The sequence below is a fragment of the Carcharodon carcharias genome, chromosome 7 (genome assembly GCF_017639515.1).
Source record: "Carcharodon carcharias isolate sCarCar2 chromosome 7, sCarCar2.pri, whole genome shotgun sequence".
Taxonomy (NCBI): Eukaryota; Metazoa; Chordata; class Chondrichthyes; order Lamniformes; family Lamnidae; genus Carcharodon; species Carcharodon carcharias.
In genome coordinates, this window is record NC_054473.1 from 191,692,238 (window position 1) to 191,711,386 (window position 19,149).

At 43.4% G+C, this 19,149-nt stretch overlaps 1 protein-coding gene across 4 annotated transcripts in view; it reads left to right on the plus strand.

Annotated features, from left to right (window-relative positions):
- acsf3 (acyl-CoA synthetase family member 3) overlaps positions 1 to 19,149 on the plus strand; it is a 183,886-nt gene that overhangs the window by 79,766 nt on the left and 84,971 nt on the right. For all 4 annotated transcript variants that reach the window (XM_041190756.1, XM_041190758.1, XM_041190759.1 and 1 more), the window contains one exon: positions 1,355 to 1,481. In XM_041190756.1, the coding sequence (XP_041046690.1) occupies positions 1,355 to 1,481 (127 nt within the window). The remainder of the gene's footprint in view (positions 1 to 1,354; positions 1,482 to 19,149) is intronic.

Genomic DNA, 19,149 nt, shown 5'->3' on the forward strand with positions numbered 1-19,149 from the left:
AGTACAGTTACAACACTGACATCTACCCGGCTATGTGGAAAATTGCCTAGGTATGTGCTGTACACAAAAAGCAGAACAAATCCAACCTGGCCAATTTTACTGCCCCATCAGTCTACTCTGGAAAGTAACTTGATGGAAGGGGTCATCAATAATGCTATCATGTGGCACATGCTTAGCAATAACCTGCTGACTGACGCTCAGTTTGGGTTCCACCAGGGCCACTCAGCTCCTGACCTCATTGCAACCTTGGTTCAAACATGGACAAAAGAGTTGAACTCTCGAGGTGAGGTGAGAGTGATTGCACTTGACGTCAAGGCAGCATTTGACTGAGTGTGGCATCAAGGAGCCCTAGCAAAACTGGAGTCAGTGGAAATTGGGGGGGAAACTCTCCACCGGTTGAAGTTCTGCCTACACAAAGAAAGATGGTTGTGGTTGTTGGAAGTCAATATCTCAGTCTCAGGACATCACCACAGGAGTTCCTCAGGGTAGTGTCCTCAGCCCAACCATTTCCAGCTGCTTCATTAATGCTTCACCAAGGCTCCTTAGACAGCACCTTCCAAATCCACGACCACTACCATCTAGAAAAACAAGGGCAGCAGATGTTTGGGAACACCACCACCTGGAAGTTCCCCTCCAAGCCACTCACCACCCTGACTTGGAAATATATCACCGTTCCTTCACTGTCGCTGGGTCAAAATCCTGGAACTCCCTTCCTAATAGCACTGTGGGTGTATCTTCACCACAGGGACTGCAGCAGTTCAAGAAGGCAGCTCACCACCACCTTCTCAAGGGCAATTAGGGATGGACAATAAATACTGGCTGAGCCAATGACACCCACATCCCATGAACAACTTAAAAAAACCCTATAAGATGTCTGCAATCCTCCAGTTTTGCTCCCCTGTGTATTCCTGATTTCAATCATTCCACCATTGAAAGCTGTGCCTTCAGCTCCAAGGACCTAAGCTCTAGAATTTCCTTCCTAAACCTCTTTGCCTCTCTATCTCTCTCTCCTCCTTTAAGACCCTCTTTAAAACTTACCTCTTTGACCAAGCTTTTGCTCACCCATCCTAGTATCTCTTGAAGTAGGTTGATGTCAAGTTTTATTTGCTAAGAATCCCCTGAAGGGCCTTGGGTGATTTTACTATGTGAAGGGCACTATATAAAGACAAGTTGTTGTTGAGGTAGACATTCCTTTCATGCAGTTCAAGGTTCCTTCTCAGCAGTGATACTTAGTCGCATGATCCGAACAAAACACTGCGATTGAATGCTGGTTTGCACTGCATCATTTACTCTATACTGTGTAAGTGACATGGAATCCTGTGGATTTTGAAGTAACACTGGTTTGTGTTGATAGGTGAGACCTGGAATGCAAGGCAAAGAAGGAGAGCTGCTGATTAAAGGACATTCAGTATTTCGAGAATATTGGAACAGAACAAAAGAAACAGAGGAATCATTTACATCGGATGGCTGGTTCAAGACAGGTACCATGCAGAGCTATCTTGCAATGCAACCCTCCCATTGATTAGTTCCACTGACATGGAACCTCTGGGATTCAACATGGAAATAAGACTCTGATTATAGGTAACAGAATTAGCTCAGAGATAAACATTTCACTTATCATGGATCAGTATGTGGCGGAGCGTGTTAGAGTGAGGGGTGTGGGGTCTATCATAGATTACAGTGAGGGGTGTGGGGTATATCAGAGTGTTACAGTGAGGCCATTAACAGCGAGAGGAGCAGCAGGGCCATTAACAGGGAGAGAGCGAGAAGAGCACTGGGGCCATTAACAGCAAGAGGAGCAGCGGGGTCATTAACAGTGAGAGAGCGAGAGGGGCAGCGGGGCCTTTAATAGTGAGAGAGCGAGAGGAGCAGTGAGGCCATTAACAGTGAGACACCATTAAAGGGTGCGGAGAGCAGCTGATTGGTGAGTATTTCTAGTTTTTAAAGTAAAAGTAAGGTCTTCAGTTTGTGTTTAAGTCTGTAGTCTTTTTTTCTCTTTTTTCTTATAGATAGCTTGTTAAGTATAAGATCGAAACTGATAGATAAAATAATTACAATAAAGTGTAAAGAGCGGGGGATTCTTCAAGTGTAAAGAGCAGGGATAGTAGAGTAATTAATTAAGTAATTAAATAAAATACAATAGTGATGGCAGGATGGGTGATGTTTTGCTACTGCAGCATGTGGGAGCTGCTGGACACCACAAGGTGATCCAGAGTGAGTAGTAAGTGTTTGCAGCTTGAGGAACTTCAGAGTCTGAGTTGCAGATATTGTGCCACATCAGGGAGGGGGAAAGTTACCTGGACACTTTGCTCCAGGTGATGGTCACACCCCTCAGATTTGGTCATTCAAATTTGGTCTCTGATCAAGGACAGGAGGGTGTGACTGCAGGTGAGGCAGGTATGGGGACCCAGGGGTAGCTCTTGAGGAACCTTAGCCCCTGCAGCTGTTCAACAGTTATGAGGTTCTTGCAAGCTGCGTGGATGAGAGCGGGTTCTGCAGGGAGGATGAGTGAACTGACTACAGCAACAAGGAACATGGAGCCATTCAAGAGGGGGAGGAAATAGGAACGTGGTAATAGGAGAGGTCAATGTAATTCGGGGGATAGATACTGTTCTCTGCAGCCATGAGCGTGCCAGGGTTGAAGACCTCTCCTCAGGGCTGGAGAGGAACTTGGGGTTGGAGCGGAGGGATCCAGTTGTCATCGCCCACATTGGTACCAACGACACTGATAGAACCAGAAAGGAGGTTCTGCTGAATTTGAACAGTTAGGAGCTAAATTAAAAAGCAGAACCCCCAAGGTAATAATCTCAGGATTATACCTGAGCCACAGGCAAACTGGCATAGGGTAAATAAAGTCAAGGAGATAAATGTGCGCCTCAAAGATTGTTGTGGGAGGAATGGGTTTCAGTTCATGGGGCACTGGCATCAGTACTGGGGTAGAAGGGAACTGTTCTGGTGGGATGGGCTTCACTTGAACCCTGCTAGGACCAGCGTCCTGGTGAATCGAATGATAAGGGCTATAGAGAGGGCTTTAAACTAAATAGGGGAGGGGAGAGTTTTGGAAAGGGGATACGTAGGCTAACAAAGCAAAAGGATATGGAAGCGTTGCAGGGCAGCTATTTAGGTATTGATACCAGAGTGTGACAGGAGGGAACAGAGTGTACAGACATTAAAAAAACAGCAGCAAATAGGGTCAAAGGGGGAAAAAAATAGTAAAAAGACAAAATTAATGGCTCTTTACTTAAATGCACATAGTATTTGGATCAAAATAAATGAATTAACGACATAAATAGGTTAATGGGTATGACCTTATAGCCATTACAGAGACATGGTTACAAGGAGTTCAAAGCTGGGAACTAAGTATTCAGGGGTATGTGACGTTTCGAAACGACAGGCAGGAAGGAAAGGGTGGTGGGGTGGCTTTGTTAGTATGAGATGGAATAATTACAATAGCAAGAAATGATCTTGGATCGGAAAATGTAGAATCCATATGGGTGGAGGTAAGAAATAACAAGGAGAAGAAAACACTGGTAGGAGTAGTCTATAGGCCCCTTAACAGTAGCTATTCTGTAGGACAGAAAATAAATCAGGAAATAATGAGGGAATGTAAAAAAAGACAGTATACTAATCATGGGTGCATTTAATCTTCATGTAGATTGGGAAAATCAAACTGGCAGAGGTAAACATGAGCAAGAATTCATAGAGTGTATTCAGGACAGTTTCCTAGAACAATATGTTGTGGATCCAACCAGGGATCAGGCTATTTTGGATATGGTAATGTGTAATGAGATAGGTTTAATAAATGACCTGAGAGTGAAAGATCCATTATGAAACAGTGACCATAAGTTGGTAGAATTTAATATTCAGTTTGAGAGCGAGAAACCTGGGTCAGAAACAATTGTGCTAAGTTTAAATAAGGGTAATTACAAAGGAATGAGGGCAGAGTTGTCTGGAGTGGACTGGGAAAGGAGTTTAGCAGAAAAGACAGTTGATGAACAATGGCAGACGTTTAAGAAAATAGTTCATGACTCACAACAAAGATACATCCCAGTGAGAAAGAAGCATTCTAGGAAGGAGATAAACCAGCTAAGGTTAACCAAGGAAGTTAAGGATAGTATCAAAGTGAAATAAAAAACATACAATTTAGCAAAGATTAGTGGTAAGCCAAAGGATTGGGAAAGTTTTAAAAACCAACAAAAGATGACCAAAAAAATAATAAAAAGGGAGAAAATAAATTTCTAAATCAGTTCTGTTGAAGGGTCATGAGGACTCGAAACGTCAACTCTTTTCTTCTCCGCCGATGCTGCCAGACCTGCTGAGTTTTTCCAGGTAATTCTGTTTTTGAGTTGAATAAATACTTTGCTTCAGTTTTCACGGTAGAAGACACTAATAGTATTCCAGAAATACTGAATAATCAAGGGGCAAAATTGCAGGGGAGGGGAAATAAATACAATAACTATCGCTAGAGAAAAGCACTAGGGAAACTAATGGGGCTAAAGGCTGATAAGTCACTTGGACCTGATGGATTGCATCCTAGGATATTAAAGGAAGTAGCTGCACAAATAATGGATGCACTGGGAGTAATCTTGCAAGAATCCTGAGACTCTGAAAAGTCCCAGAAGATTGGAAAACTGCCAGTGTAGCGCCCTTGTTCAAAAAGGGAGGGAGACAAAAAACAGGTAACTATAGGCCCGTTAGCTTAACATTTGCCATTGGGAAAATGTTAGAGTCTATTATAAAGGATGTAATAGCAGAGCATTTAGAAACGCATAATCTAATCAAGCAGAGTCAGCACGGCTTCATGAAGAGGAAATCATGCCTGACAAATTTATTAGAATTCTTTGAGGAGGTAACAAGCAGGATAGATAAAAGGGAACCAGTAGGTGTTTGGATATCCAAAAGGCATTCGATAAGGTACTGCACATAAGGCTACTTAATAAGGTAAGAGCCCATGGTGTTGGGGGTGGTATATTAGCATGGATAGAGGATTGGCTAACTAATAGAAGACAGAGAGTTGAGATAAGACAGCATTTTCAGGATGGCAACCTGTAACTAGAGGAATGCCACAGGGATCAGTGCTGGGGCCACAATTATTTTCAATTTATATTAATGACTTGGATGGGGGAAGTGAATGTACTATCGCCAAGTCTGCGGATGACACAAAAATATGTGGGAAGGCAAGTGATGAGGATGACACAAGGAGTCTACAGAGGAATATAGACAGGTTAAGTGTGTTGACGGAAACTTAGCAGTTGGAATATAATGTAGGAAAATGTGAGGATATGCATTTTGACAAGAATAGAGGAGCTGAATATTATTTAAATGGAGAAAGACTGCAGAAAGCTGCAGCACAGAGGGATCTGGGGGCCCTTGTGCATGAATCAAAAAAGCTAACATACAAGTTCAGCAGGTAATAGGGAAGGCAAATGGAATGTTGGCCTTTATTTCAAAGGGAATGGAGTATAAAAATAGGGAAGTCTTGCTAAAACTATAGAAGGCACTAGTTCGACCACAGTGAACAGTTTTGGACCCCTTATCTAAGGAAAGATACACTGGCATTGGAGGCAGTCCAGAGAGGGTTCACTAGGTTGATCCCCGGTATGGAGGGATTTTCTTATGAGGAGAGGTTGAGTCAGTTGAGCCTGTACTCTTTGGAGTTTAGAAGAATGAGAGGTGACCTTATTGGAACATATAGGATTCTTAGGGGGCTTGACAGGGTAGATGCTGAGAGGTTGTTTCCCCTTGTGGGAGAGTCTTAGACCAGAGGGCATAACCTCAGAGTAAAGGGTCGCCCATTTATAACAGAGATGAGGAGGAATTTCTTCTCTCAGAGGGTAGTGAGTCTGTGGAATTCTTTACCACAGAGGGCTGTAGAGGCTGGTTGTTAAGTATATTCAAGGCTGAGATAGACAGATTTTTAATCAGTAAGAGAATCAAAGGTTATTGGAAAAGGCAGGAAAGTGGAGTTGAGGATAATCAGATCAGCCATGATCTCATTGAATGGTGGAGCAGACTCAAAGGGCCGAATGGCCTACTTCTGCTCCTATATCTTATGGTCTTCTGGTTTTATAGGGGTGTGGGGTATATCAGATTATTACAGTGAGGAGTGTGGGATACATCACAGTGTTATCGTGAGGGGTGTGGGGTATATTAGTATTACAGCGTGGGCTTTAGCTGTTACAGGGAGGGGTATATCATAGACTGTACAGGCTCTGGCCTATGATGTATCAAGGTTCCCTTTTCCATATTTCCTGCTATTACTTTATAGTTTCAAGTATGCGACTTAATTAGAAATGGCAGTGGTTGGTGACCTGAAGCCTCAATCCTGTTCCACTGTCAGATTTTCAGTGAGATTTGTGGCTTATCTGACAGATGGAGTGTGAGATGTGCTCTCAGTATGTTCCAGGCTGAGAAAGCAATTTCCTCGTTTGACCCAGGAGAGTCACCATTGAATTGTGGAACACTTGGCCTGTGACAGAATTTCAGGAACAAAATACTTGATAACCTCCTTATCTTCCTTTGTTCTTCCATCTTCACCCTGGTGTATGCTTCACTCAGATTCAACTAAATAGAAATTAATTCCATTTATGCGTTGCTGTGGTTACACAGCACAGAAGCTTCAGCTGCCTCTTTCCCCCCCAGGAACCAGTCATGACTTCATGAGTTAATTGATTGAATACACAGACCTGGCTCTATGCACAATCCAGTCATGTTCCTTTAGTCTGGTCTAATGGCACTGGAAAGGTACCAAGAGCACAAGATCAATTGGTAATAAAATAAGAAGCATTTGTATGACAATGTATACACATCTCAGAGCAGTGCAGGTAAAGTATGGCCTCATGTTTTCACTGCACTCATATAGTGTCAGTACCTACATCTCCCCGCGTGGCCACCCCCCGTCTCCCCGCGCGGCTGCCCCTCCCCCCAACTCCCTGTGCGGCTATCAGTCACCACATCAGTCATTGTAAATCAATGACAGACCTAGAGCCTTCAGTCCATTCTTCACCAAGTCTCTCCCTCCCTCCGGTGAAACCTTGGCCTGTCCTTGGGTCCTCTTCCCTTGGTGTCAGGCATCCGTCAGTGAGTTTCATGGACAATATTCAACTGTGGGTGGCATCATAGGTAGTTTCCCATGCAGTCACTGGATCAGGAATTTTCACCTTCCTAATCCTGAAGCATCAAAATCATTTATAGCACTTGTCCCACCAGCTATGCTTTAAAATCCATGTGCCATCTATTACAAAGACCACTGACATTGACTTCTGCAGTATCGCCAACCTTGTCCTTTACCTCAACACCTCTGCTGTCATGACTGCTAACCATCTCTTTGTTATTTCCAGACTTCATATGAACATACAAACAATCAGCTGGAGGAGGCCATTCGGCCCCCTCGCATCTGCTCTGCCATTTAATAAGATCATGGCTGATCTGATAGTAACCTCAAATTTGCATCCCACCTACCCTTGATCGCCTATTACCCCCTTGATTACCAAGAATCTATCCACCTCTGCCATAAAAATATTCAAAGACTGCTTCCACCACCTTTTCAGGAAGAGAGTTCCAAAGACTCACAACCCTCTGAGAGCAAAAATTTCGCCTCATCATTTAAATGGGCGACCCCTTATTATTAAACAGTGACCCCTAGTTCTAGATTCACCCACAAGAGGTAACATCCTCTCTATATCCACCCTGTCAAGACCCCTCAGGATCTGTGTGTTTCAATCAAGTCTCCGCTTACTCTTCTGAACTCCAGTGGATAAAAGCCTCGTCTGTCCAACCTTTCCTCAGAAGACAACCCGCCCATTCCAGATATTAGCCTGGTAAACCATCTCTGAACTGTACCCAACGCATAAATATCCTTCCTGAAATAAGGCGGCCAATACTGTACACAGAATTCCAGATGTGGTCTCACTTGTGCTCTGTATAACTGAAGTAAAACCTCCCTACTTTTGTATTCCATTCCCTTGGAATAAATGATAACATTCTATTAGCTTTCCTAATTACTTGATGTCCTTGCATTTTAGCCTTTTGCAATTTATGCACTAAGACTCCCAGATCCCTCTGCACCTCAGAGCTTTGCTATCTCTCACCATTTAGATAATATGCTTCTCTTTTATTATTCCTGCCAAAATGGACAATTTCACATTTTCCCACATTATACTCCATTTGCCAGATCTTTGCCCACTCTCTTAACCTATCTATATCTTTTTGTAGCCTCTTTACCTCCTCTTCACAACTTACTTTCTTACCTATCTTTGTGTTATCAGCCAATTTGGCAACTATCCCATTCATCCCGTCATCCAAGTCATTTATATAAATTGTAAACAGTTGAGGTCCGAGCACTGATCCCTATGACACATGTTATGACACAGCAGTTGGTAAAGGCTGAGTTATTTCAAATCCCAGAAGGAAACTTTGAACAACTGTCATAACCTATATTTTCAATTGGTATGTTTGAGATGCAACTCAGAATTCAGAAATAAAAACCACCAATCCTCAAGAAGATTTTTATATAAATTAAATTAAACATTTATTAATTTAACCACAAATTTAAACACATACACATGTCTACAAATTACTACCATAATAACTTTTAAACAAATCCCCAAATTAATCACTCCCAGGTAAATCTTCTCCAAGGCAACAATAACCCATAGACTTTAAACAGACACCAGGCAAAGCCCATTTTATCTTACAAATTCAAAATGAGGCTCCTTTCAATTTGTTCCTTTGCAGACACAGTGGTAGACTTACAGGCTTAGACTTTCCATGTCTGTGAATCACACACAAAACATTTTTTCCGTATATACCTGGCCTTCCCCCTTGAATGCACATTCTCATTGTATCACCAGGCCCTTTGAACTCCACCTCTTATAACAATAAAACCTTTCATCGCACCAATTTTATTAATAATATAAACATATTGCTTGGTGTCTCCTAGCTAGGTGCAAGATTTCGCCCTCAATCTTTGAATGGTTTATTCAACAAAATGCAAATGAACCTCTACCTTACTACTTACATCTCAAAACTACTATACATCAAAGCACCCAGGCTATCTGGCTTTAATCCAATTAAAACACAAACACTCACACCCACAGACACAGACCCTACTACAAGTCCAATTTAAAATAATTTCCAATAACATTATATATAGTAATAGCTTCATGACACACACCACTCGTATATCTTGCCAACCTGAAAAAGACCCATTTATGCCTACTATCTGCTTCCTGTTAGCCAGCCAATCTTCTATCCATGCCAGTAGGTCACCCCTTATACCATGAGCTTTTATTCTCCGCAATAACCTTCTTGAAAACTACCTACAGCACATCCACTGGTTCCCCTTTATCCACAGCAGATATTACTTCCTCAAAGAACTCCAATAAGTTGGCTAAACATGATTTCCCTCTCACAAAACCATGTTGACTGTGCCTGATTACCTTGAACTTACCCTGTGGTTTCTTTAATAATAGCCTCTAACATTTTCCTGTGTCAGATGTTAAGCTAACTGACCTGTAGTTTACCATTTTCTGCCTCCCTCCCATTTTGGATAATGGAGTTACATTTGCTGTCTTGCAATCTAAAAGGGCCTTCCCTGAATCTAGGGAGTTTCAGAAAATTAAAATCAATGTATCAACTATCTCACTGGCCACTTCTTTTAAGACCCTAGGATGAAGTCCATCAGGACCCAGGCATTTGTCAGCCCACAGCAATTTACTCAGTACCATTTCTCTGGTGATTGTAATTTTCCTGAGTTCCTCCCTCCCTTCCATTTCCTGATTTATAGCTGCTTCTGGGATGTTACTTGTATCCTCTATAGAGAAGACTGATGCAAAATGATTGTTCAATTCATCTGCCATTTCCTTGTTTTCCATTATCAATTCTCCAGACTCACTTCCTATTGGAGCAATGCTCACTTTGTTAACTCTCATCTTTTAAAAATACTTATAGAAACTCTTAGGTTGGGATTTTCCGGTCCCGCCGCTGGCGAGGCGGTGCCCAGCCAGAGGTCCATTGACTCGCGACAGGGCTGGAAGATCGCGGTGGGCGGGAACGGAAAATCCTGCTGTTATTATCTGTTTTCATATTTCTGGCTAGCTTTCTCTCGTACTCTAATTTTTCCCTCCTTATTAATCTTTTTGTCATCCTTTGTTGTTCCTTATATTCTGTCCAATCTTCTGGCCCTCCACCTAGCTTTGCACAATTATATACTTTTTCTTTAAGTTTGATACCTTATTTTTAACCTTTCTAGTTAACCACCAGTGTTGTGTCCGTCCCTTGGACTTTTCCTACTCACTGGAAAGTATCTGTTCTGTATATTCTGAAATGGCCCCTGAAATGTTTGCCACTGTATCTCTATTGACCCATTCCATAACTTAACTTGCCAATTCACTTTAGCCAGCTCTGCTTTCATGCCCTCATAATTGCCCTTATTTAAGTTTAAAAATATAGTCTCAGACCCATTCCTCTCTCCCTCAAACTGAATGTAAATTCAATAATATTATGGTTGCTCTTACCTAGGGGCACTTTCACTATGAGATTATTAATTAATCCCATCTCGTTGCACAATTCCAGGTCTAGTACACCCTGCCCTCTGGCTCCAGAACATGTTGTTCTAAGAAACTATCCTGGAAACAATGTATGAACACCTTATCTAGGCTACCTTTGCCCACCTGACTTTTCCAGTCTATATGTAGATTAAAATCTCCAATGATTATTGCTGTGCCTTTCTGACAAGTTCCCATTATTTCTTCCTTTATGTTCCATCCTACCATGTGGTTACTGTTCAAACACTCCCGACCCAATATAAACTCTATCTTGTACAAACCTCTGCCGTACTTTTCCAGTCTCACAGAAAGTTGTGCCCGCCCATCATCCTTGTCCCTCTTATCATCAGTGACCTACATTAGCTCCCTGGCCCCATAGCGGTAAATTTAATGGCCTGTCTCTAAATCTTTCCATAGCATTTATGTAATATCCTCCAGACCGTGTGAATGCACCAATCCCTTGATTCTGAACTTTTGCACATTCCTTCTTTTTCTTCACATTAGAAAGACTTTCAGCTGCCTCAGTCCCACACTCTGGGACTCTCCGTTAAATAAGGACATAAGAAATAGGAGCAGCAGTATACTATTTGACCTCCTGAGCCTGATCCATCATTCAATGTGATGGTGGCTGAACCTCTGCATCAACTTCTCTTTCTCTCCTTACCCTACTGTTTTCCACATATCTCTTCATTGCTTTCCTCTTTAGAAATCCTTTTCAAAACCATCTCTGACCTAACTTTTGGTCATCTCTCCTAACCCCTTCTCTAACCCCTAACCCCTTCTCTTCTGGCACTGTTTGTGGAATGGATTTTTGTTACCTGAAAAGTGCTGTATAAATGGCTCAGTTACTTACTGGATAAAGCTACTGTATGAAAAAGCCTTCGGCCTTGTCCCTTATCAGCTGCCTAGCTTTATATTTACAGGCGTTAACTGATCCTACACTAATTGCTGTTGCTTGGCCTGCTCTATTACCATGTAAGAAAGAAAAACCTTTACTGTTGTTCTCAATTGTTGTGCTCACAGACCAATTGGCTGCCAGATCAGAGGGGATAGAACTTTGTAAACAATCTCAATTCCCTACTCCCTCAATACATTCTCTTTTTGAATTAGTTTAACTTTTTTTCTAACACTTAGGCACCAGCTGAGCTCTGTGTGTAATGCTATCTAACTTAAAGGCATGAGAGAGGAAACTCATCCTGTTGGGACCCAGCAAAGCTTATTAGCATTTATTACTTGTACTGAGGCTTGAGAAAAGCACCGATCATGCTGTCATTTCGCAAGGCTGTGTCATGTTCACAAAGAACATCTTATTGAGGTCAGGGCCATGGGACTGAGGTTCACTTAGGCTTCTGTGAACAAATAGCCAAAGGCAGAACTGTTTGTATTCTCAGTTCAAGGAAGGTGAGAATTGAAAGTTGTGAGAGGGACGAACTTGTGGGATTCTGCAAAGTGCGGTGTATTAATGATTTTATACACTTACATCAACTTGGATGTGATTTGATTTGTAAGTGGGTGTGTGGATGCCTGGATACCATGCCTCATAGACTCATAGATGTTTACAGCACAAAAGGAGGCCAATCAGCCCATTGTGTCTTTGCTGGTCAACAAAGATCTGACCACACTAATCCCATTCTCCAGCGCTTGGTCCTTAGCCCTGGAGGCTACGGCAGTGCAAGTGAATATCTAAATACTTCTTAAATGTGACGAGAGTTTCTGACTCAACCAACCTTTCAGGCAGTGAGTTCCAGACTCCCACCACCCTCTGGGTAACTCAACTCAACTCCTTTTTTATCCTTCTACCTCTTACCTTAAATCTATGCCCCCTGGTTATTGACCCCTTTACTAATGGAAAAAGTGCCTCCCTGTCCACCTTATCTATGCCCCTCATGATTTTATACACCTCTATCAGGTCACCTGTCAACCTTTGCTGCTCCAAGGAAAACAACCCCAGCCTATCCAATCTTTCCACATAGCTCAGACCCTCCAGCCTAGGCAGCATCCTGGTAAATCTCCTCTGCACCCTCTCCAGTATAATCACATCCTTCCTATAAAGTGGTGACCAGGACTGAATGCAGTACTCCATTTGTGACCTAACCAGCATTTTATGCCATGTTCAGATGAAGGAGGATGATATCAGAGTCTGACTTGCCTCAACACTCCTCCTCACCATTAACTCTGGAGTCCCCCAAGGATCTATCCTCGTTGCATTGTGGAAACGCAACATTAGGTTCCACGTGTACACTGTCGACACCCAGCTCTATCTCATCATCACCTCTCTTAACTCCTCCATTACATCTGTGTTGTCTATCACGACTCTCTGGGATAGTGCGTTGTAGTTTCAAGCCCCACTGGTCCTTGAGCTGTGATAAATATGAGAATTTTAACCAGACCACCAAATTGCCCCAATTCTACCTAATTGTTTAATTGAGGTTAAAAGAATACGAGCACCAGGTTTGTAAACTTGACAAGTAAATAACTGTTTATTAAACAAATTATCTGTGACCAGTGGCAAAAGAAAGAAATATGAACTGTTAACTTTCAACTCTATGAATTAAACTCTACCCCTTCTAAAACCCCTACACGCACACAAGACGCACACAAATAAGACGCACAAAACACGGATTTTAAGGGTGAGATAAAACATGTCAATAGCACCAATCCGGAGCTCAGGATTAGATGGGTTGACTTCAATTGCTTTCTTCCAAATTCCTTGCAGGTTGTTGTGGTCTCCCAGCACTTGCAGCCTGTGGTTCTCTGGTTGAAACTTGCTTTTAATGTCTCTACTGGTGATTTTTCCCCTTTTCCCCCTGACTGGTTTCTCAAAGAAAGCAGGATACGGCGATGTGAGGAATAGCCAGCTAGCTACTACAGCGTGATTACTGGAGTCTTACAAAACACAGGAGAGGGAGGTTTCAGGTCTTTCCTCTTTTCAGGCTAGGAGCTGATCTAATGCACTATCCTCACACAGAACCTGGCCACTTGGTCAAGAGCCAGTCAAAATGCCGTTGCTAGGCAGTTCCCTCTTAAACCAGGTCTCCTTTCCAGCACCATTCTGTCCAACCTGGCACACACTGTTCTAGCAGATAGCAACATTGTAGATTTTCTTCTTCCTGCTCCAGTGAATATCTCTTTTAAACTGCAGCCATGGAAGTTCTTAAAGCCACAGTCCAAGAAAAAATAAAAGTATGTTCTTTGCATGTCACACTTGTCTGACATTAGCTTCTGGTTTGGAAGCACCATTTTAAAACTTGCATCCTTGGTTCCAAATGCCTCTATGGTGTAGCCCCTCTTATCTCTGTAACCTCCTCCAGGCCCACAACCCTCTGAGATCTCTACACTCTTCCAATTATGTCCTCTTGCACATCCCCAAATTTATTCGCACCACCACTGACAGTTGTCTTCTTCTCCCAAGGCCCAAATCTCTCCACCTCCACATCTCTCTTTCCTCCTTTAAGATTCTCCATAAAGCCTAATTCTTTGCCTCACCCTTTGGGCACCTGTCCTAACAACCCCTTATGTGGCTTGTTCATGTTTGTCTGCTTACCCGCTTGTGAAGCACTTTGGAATGTTTTTGCTACTTTAAGAGTACTGTTTAAAGTGTTGTTGCTGTTGAATTACACAGGACTGTGCTGGGGTTAAGAAGGATACGATTCCCATTTCTGCAGCGAAATCAATTGGAGCAAAACTCTTATCTGAAAACAGCATTTTCTATCCAAAAACAGAAATAATGGAAATATTCAGCAGGTCAGGTGTTCTTTGACCTTAAATGTTAACTCTGTTCCCCTTTCAACATATGCTGCCTGACCTAGTGAGTATTTCAAGCATTTTCTGTTTTAATATCAGATTTGAAACAATATTTTGCTTTTGCTGCCCAGTTGGTCAGAAAAGCAGGACCGTGGAATCTCAGTTCTGATGAAAAAGAAGCGTAAGCCATTTCATTCGCTATATTTCACTCTCCTCACTTTCACCCTTGAGGAATGTTCCCCTCTAATGCTAACCCTGAGCAATTATCGAGGCTTTACATGATGAGATTAGAGCTAAAATGACAAATGGGAAGTTTAGGTGATTCAATCTAGCATTCCCAGCTTGCGATGGAGGTAATTTTTCAGTTTAGCTCAAATGTGAGCAACATTGTGCACGGTAATTATTGAGAATAGCTGAGGTCTTGAAGAAGCAAATGATTTTCAATATTGTGCAGGCAGGAGTTGTGTTTAATCGCTTCCCAGAAGGAAGGACTGTGGAATGACAATTCTTTGTCACAGTCCATTAGTAATGAAACTCTTAAAGACTCAGTAATGAGCAATACAGTTAATCTCACATCTGGAGTCCCCCCCAGTCTGTTTCTCCAGGAATCACACGCCCTAAGCTTAGCATTCAAATAAATGTAACTTATTAAGGAGAAGAATGGCTGCTGTCTGTTCGAATGCAGCACTTTCACCTACCCCAATCTAACCCTTGATTGAATGAGGCATTTCCTATCTGATAGTGGCAAGCCGGTCTTTCACTCCTGGGAGCTGAATTCCAATTGAAGTCAGTATTCCCTCTCTCTGATCAGGGACCAGCTGCGGTAGAATGAAATATAAACTAAAGATGCAGCAAGTACGCAGCCCATCTCTTAGGGTCTGTAATGGGAGCAGACAGGATAATTTCTCAGGGGTAGCCTCTTCACCTGGACTGGAAGATCTGATGTCAAGTGTGACCCTGGGCTGGACTTAGTAGAGCCCGCTGGAGTGAGCATTGTGTCAGGCGCCAGGAGATTTGGGGGATTCCCAACGCCGGGAAAACTGTCCTCAATTAAGTTGGGGGAGCGAAGGACCCAATGCCTGAATTCCCCCCCACCCGTGGCGGGAAGGCAATTTGGCTCATTGATGAGCCACTTAAAGCCAATTATCCCTGATTCCAAAGGAATTTAATGGTGGCTCAGGGATTCACCAGAACTCATATGGCTTTCCTGTGCCTCCTGAAGGATTTATCTGTAGCCTCGTTGGGGGGGTCCCTCATTCACAGGCACTTTGTGCCCAATTGAGGGTCCCGGCATCAGGAAGTGGGGGAACCGCTGAAAGCCACAGCCCTGGCCTCTCCTCCTACCCCACTGACCACCCCTCCCCCCCACCTTGCTGATGACTCCTTCCCCCACAATCCTCTTCCCGTGACCCCCATCCTGCCCCACTCACTGGTGTCCTGGAATCCAGTGTCTGTCCTGGGGCTTGACATCATTACGTTACGGGCAGCAACCTTCCGGGGTATGTGGGAGGAGACCCGCCCTCCAGGGACCTTAATCCTGTGGGAGGGCCAACGCTGGCCAGTTAAATGCCTGACAGGGACCTAATTGTCAAGCCTTACATTTGGAAGCAACGTGAGGTTCCTGCCAGTTCTCCAACAGTTGGAGAGGCCCCCATTGCTGGAACAAAATCCAGTCCTTCAAATCCCCTGCCTCTGGAGCTGCAATCGGTGATTACTAAGCCTCCAGGATTATCCTGAAGCTTTCACCTTAAACAACCACTCCTTCCACCACCAACACACAGTGGCAGCAATGTGTACCATATACAAAATGCGGTGAAGCAATTCACCAAGGCTTCTTCAACAGCTTCTTCCAAACCTGTGGCCTCTACCACATAGAAGGACAGGGGCAACAGGGAACGGACAAGACTCTGAGGGGGCTTAACAGGGTAGATGTTGACAAGATGTTTCCACTTGTGGAGGAATCTCGAACTAGGGGACGTAGTTACAGAATAAGGTGACACACATTTAAAACTGAAATGTGAAGGGATTTCTTCTCTCAGAGGGTAGTGAATGTCTGGAATTCTCTACCGCAGAGAGTTGTTGAGGCTAGATCACTGAAAGTATTTAAAGAGGAGGTGGATAGATTTTTTGAAATATGGGGGAGTTGAGGGCTATGAGGATTTGGCACGAAAGAAGAGTTGAGGCCTGGGGCAGATCAGCTATGATCTTATTGAATGGCGGGTGTGCTAACTTGCTGGAGTGTTTTGAAGAGGTGACAGAGACGGTTGATGAGGGCATAATTAATAAAAGAAGCAAAAGTGACAGGAGGAGATACTTTTTCACTCAGAGTGAATGCACTGCCTGAGAGTGTTGTGGAGGCAGATTCAACTGAAGCATTCAAAAGGGAATTAAACTGTTATCTGAAAAGGAAGAATGTGCGGAGCTACAGAGAGAATGTGGGGGAAATGGAACTAGGCGAATTGCGCAGTTGGAGAGCCGGTGCAGTCATGATGAGCCAAATGGCGGCCTCCTGTGCCATAACAATTCTGTGATTGTGATATGATGCTATCCTATGAAGGAGTAAAGAAAAATCGTGAAACACAGCAAAAGTTCAACAGACAGCACCATAACTTTCTATTAGGCACTACATAGACCCCTGACCTTAACGTTCAATTTAAAAACTTTAAATCCCTCTAGCCCCTACTTTTTCATCAGGTGGTGCTGAGATGTGAGCTGTATTTACTCGCATTTCTGTGGTGGTGGTGAAGCTTGGGATGGGGATGCTGTATGCAGTAAGAACAGAGTCTAGGAATCAGAATTTCATACTGCACAGCAAGAACAGACTCTGGGGATGGGAATTTTAATCTGGACAGTTGGAATTGTGTCTGGGATTAGGAATTAGGTTTTGCACTGAGCCAGAGCAAGCAGAGTAGATGTGCTAATTTTCAAAATTGTGTCCTGGAGACTGTTTTAATAATTTTTGGAGAGCCTTTTTGTAAATTGTGTCATTATTTCACACTATGACTGGATTGTACTGAATCATTAATCAGAACGAGAGAGTTTTATAATCAAGGCATCAGAGAGGAAGCTCCTTTTTTCTAATTGTGGGGCAATTGAAGCAAAGAGTACATTATCTAATGATGGAGTAAACAGATGATTTGAAATACACTCTGAATTAGACTGTGACTTTCTGTCATGTATGCTCAGCTGTCTTGCAGTGTATAGTCTGTGGTTCTTTGAGCATCGATTTATGAAATTATTTTACTTATGAATCGTTGTCTGAGATTTTTGTGTTTTGTGTGCAACAGCAACACAGTTTCAGTCCCGAAATTGCCAGTTCCAACTTGGAAAGGATTGCTTGTGTGGGAAGTGAAACGATACATAAGAGTGCTAAGGCACATTTTTGAAGTGAGCTTTGTGACAGTGCAATTGCTTACGCTGGACTTCACCTGGGCACGACTGAAGCTGACACAAAGTGAAATCCCTCAGCAAGACCTCAAAACCAACCTTAAAAAAGTAATAAAAACAAAAATAGAATTACCTGGAAAAACTCAGCAGGTCTGGCAGCATCGGCGGAGAAGAAAAGAGTTGACGTTTCGAGTCCTCATGACCCTTCGACAGAACTAGGTGAATCCAGGGAGAGGGGTGAAATATAAGCTGGTTTAAGGTGGTGGGGGGGTGGGGTTGGGTGGGGGGAGAGAAGTGGAGGGGGGTGGTGTGGTTGTAGGCAAAAGTAGTGATAGAAGCAGATCATCAAAAGATGTCACAGACAGCAAAACAAAAGAACACATAGGTGTCGAAGTTGGTGATATTATCTAAACGAATGTGCTAATTAAGAATGGATGGTAGGGCACTCAAGGTATAGCTCTAGTGGGGGTGGGCGGAGCATAAAAGATTTAAAAATATTTAAAAATAATGGAAATAGGTGTGAAAAAGAAAGATCTATATAATTTATTAGAAAAAAACAAAAGGAAGGGGGAAGAAACAGAAAGGGGTTGGGGATGGAGGGGGGAGGTCAAGACCTAAAGTTGTTGAATTCAATATTCAGTCCGGAAGGCTGTAAGGTGCCTAGTCGGAAGATGAGGTGTTGTTCCTCCAGTTTGCGTTGGGCTTCACTGGAACAATGCAGCAAGCTAAGGACAGACATGTGGGCAAGAGAGCAGGGTGGAGTGTTGAAATGGCAAGCGACAGGGAGGTTTGGGTCATTCTTGCGGACAGACCGCAGGTGTTCTGCAAAGACGGTGCTGCTTCGTGCTCTTGTCAGGACTTGGAAAAATTTATTAATTTTGCTTCCAATCTCCACCCCTCCATCATTTTCACGTGGTCCATCTCTGACACTTCCCTTCCCTTCCTTGACCTCGCAGTCTCAATCTCTGGTGATAGACTGTCCACCAATATCCATTACAAGCCTAACGACTCCCACAGCTACCTTGACTACAGCTCCTCACACCCCGCTTTCTGTAAGGACTCCATCCCCATTCTCTCAGTACCTTCGCCTCCGTCGCATCTGTTCCGATGATGCTACCTTCAAAAACAGTTCCTCTGACATGTCCTCCTTCTTCCTTAACCGAGGTTTTCCAACCACGGTCGTTGACAGGGCCCTCAACCGTGTCCGGCCCATCTCCCGTGCATCTGCCCTCACGCCTTCTCCTCCCTCCCAGAAACATGATAGGGTCCACCTTGTCCTCACTTATCACCCTACCAGCCTCCGCATTCAAAGGATCATCCTCCGCCATTTCCGCCAACTCCAGCATGATGCCACTACCAAACACATCTTCCCTTCACCCCCATTGTCGGCATTCCGTTGGGTTCGTTCCCTCTGGGACACCCTGGTCCACTCCTCCATCACCCCCTACTCCCCAACCCCCACCTATGGCAC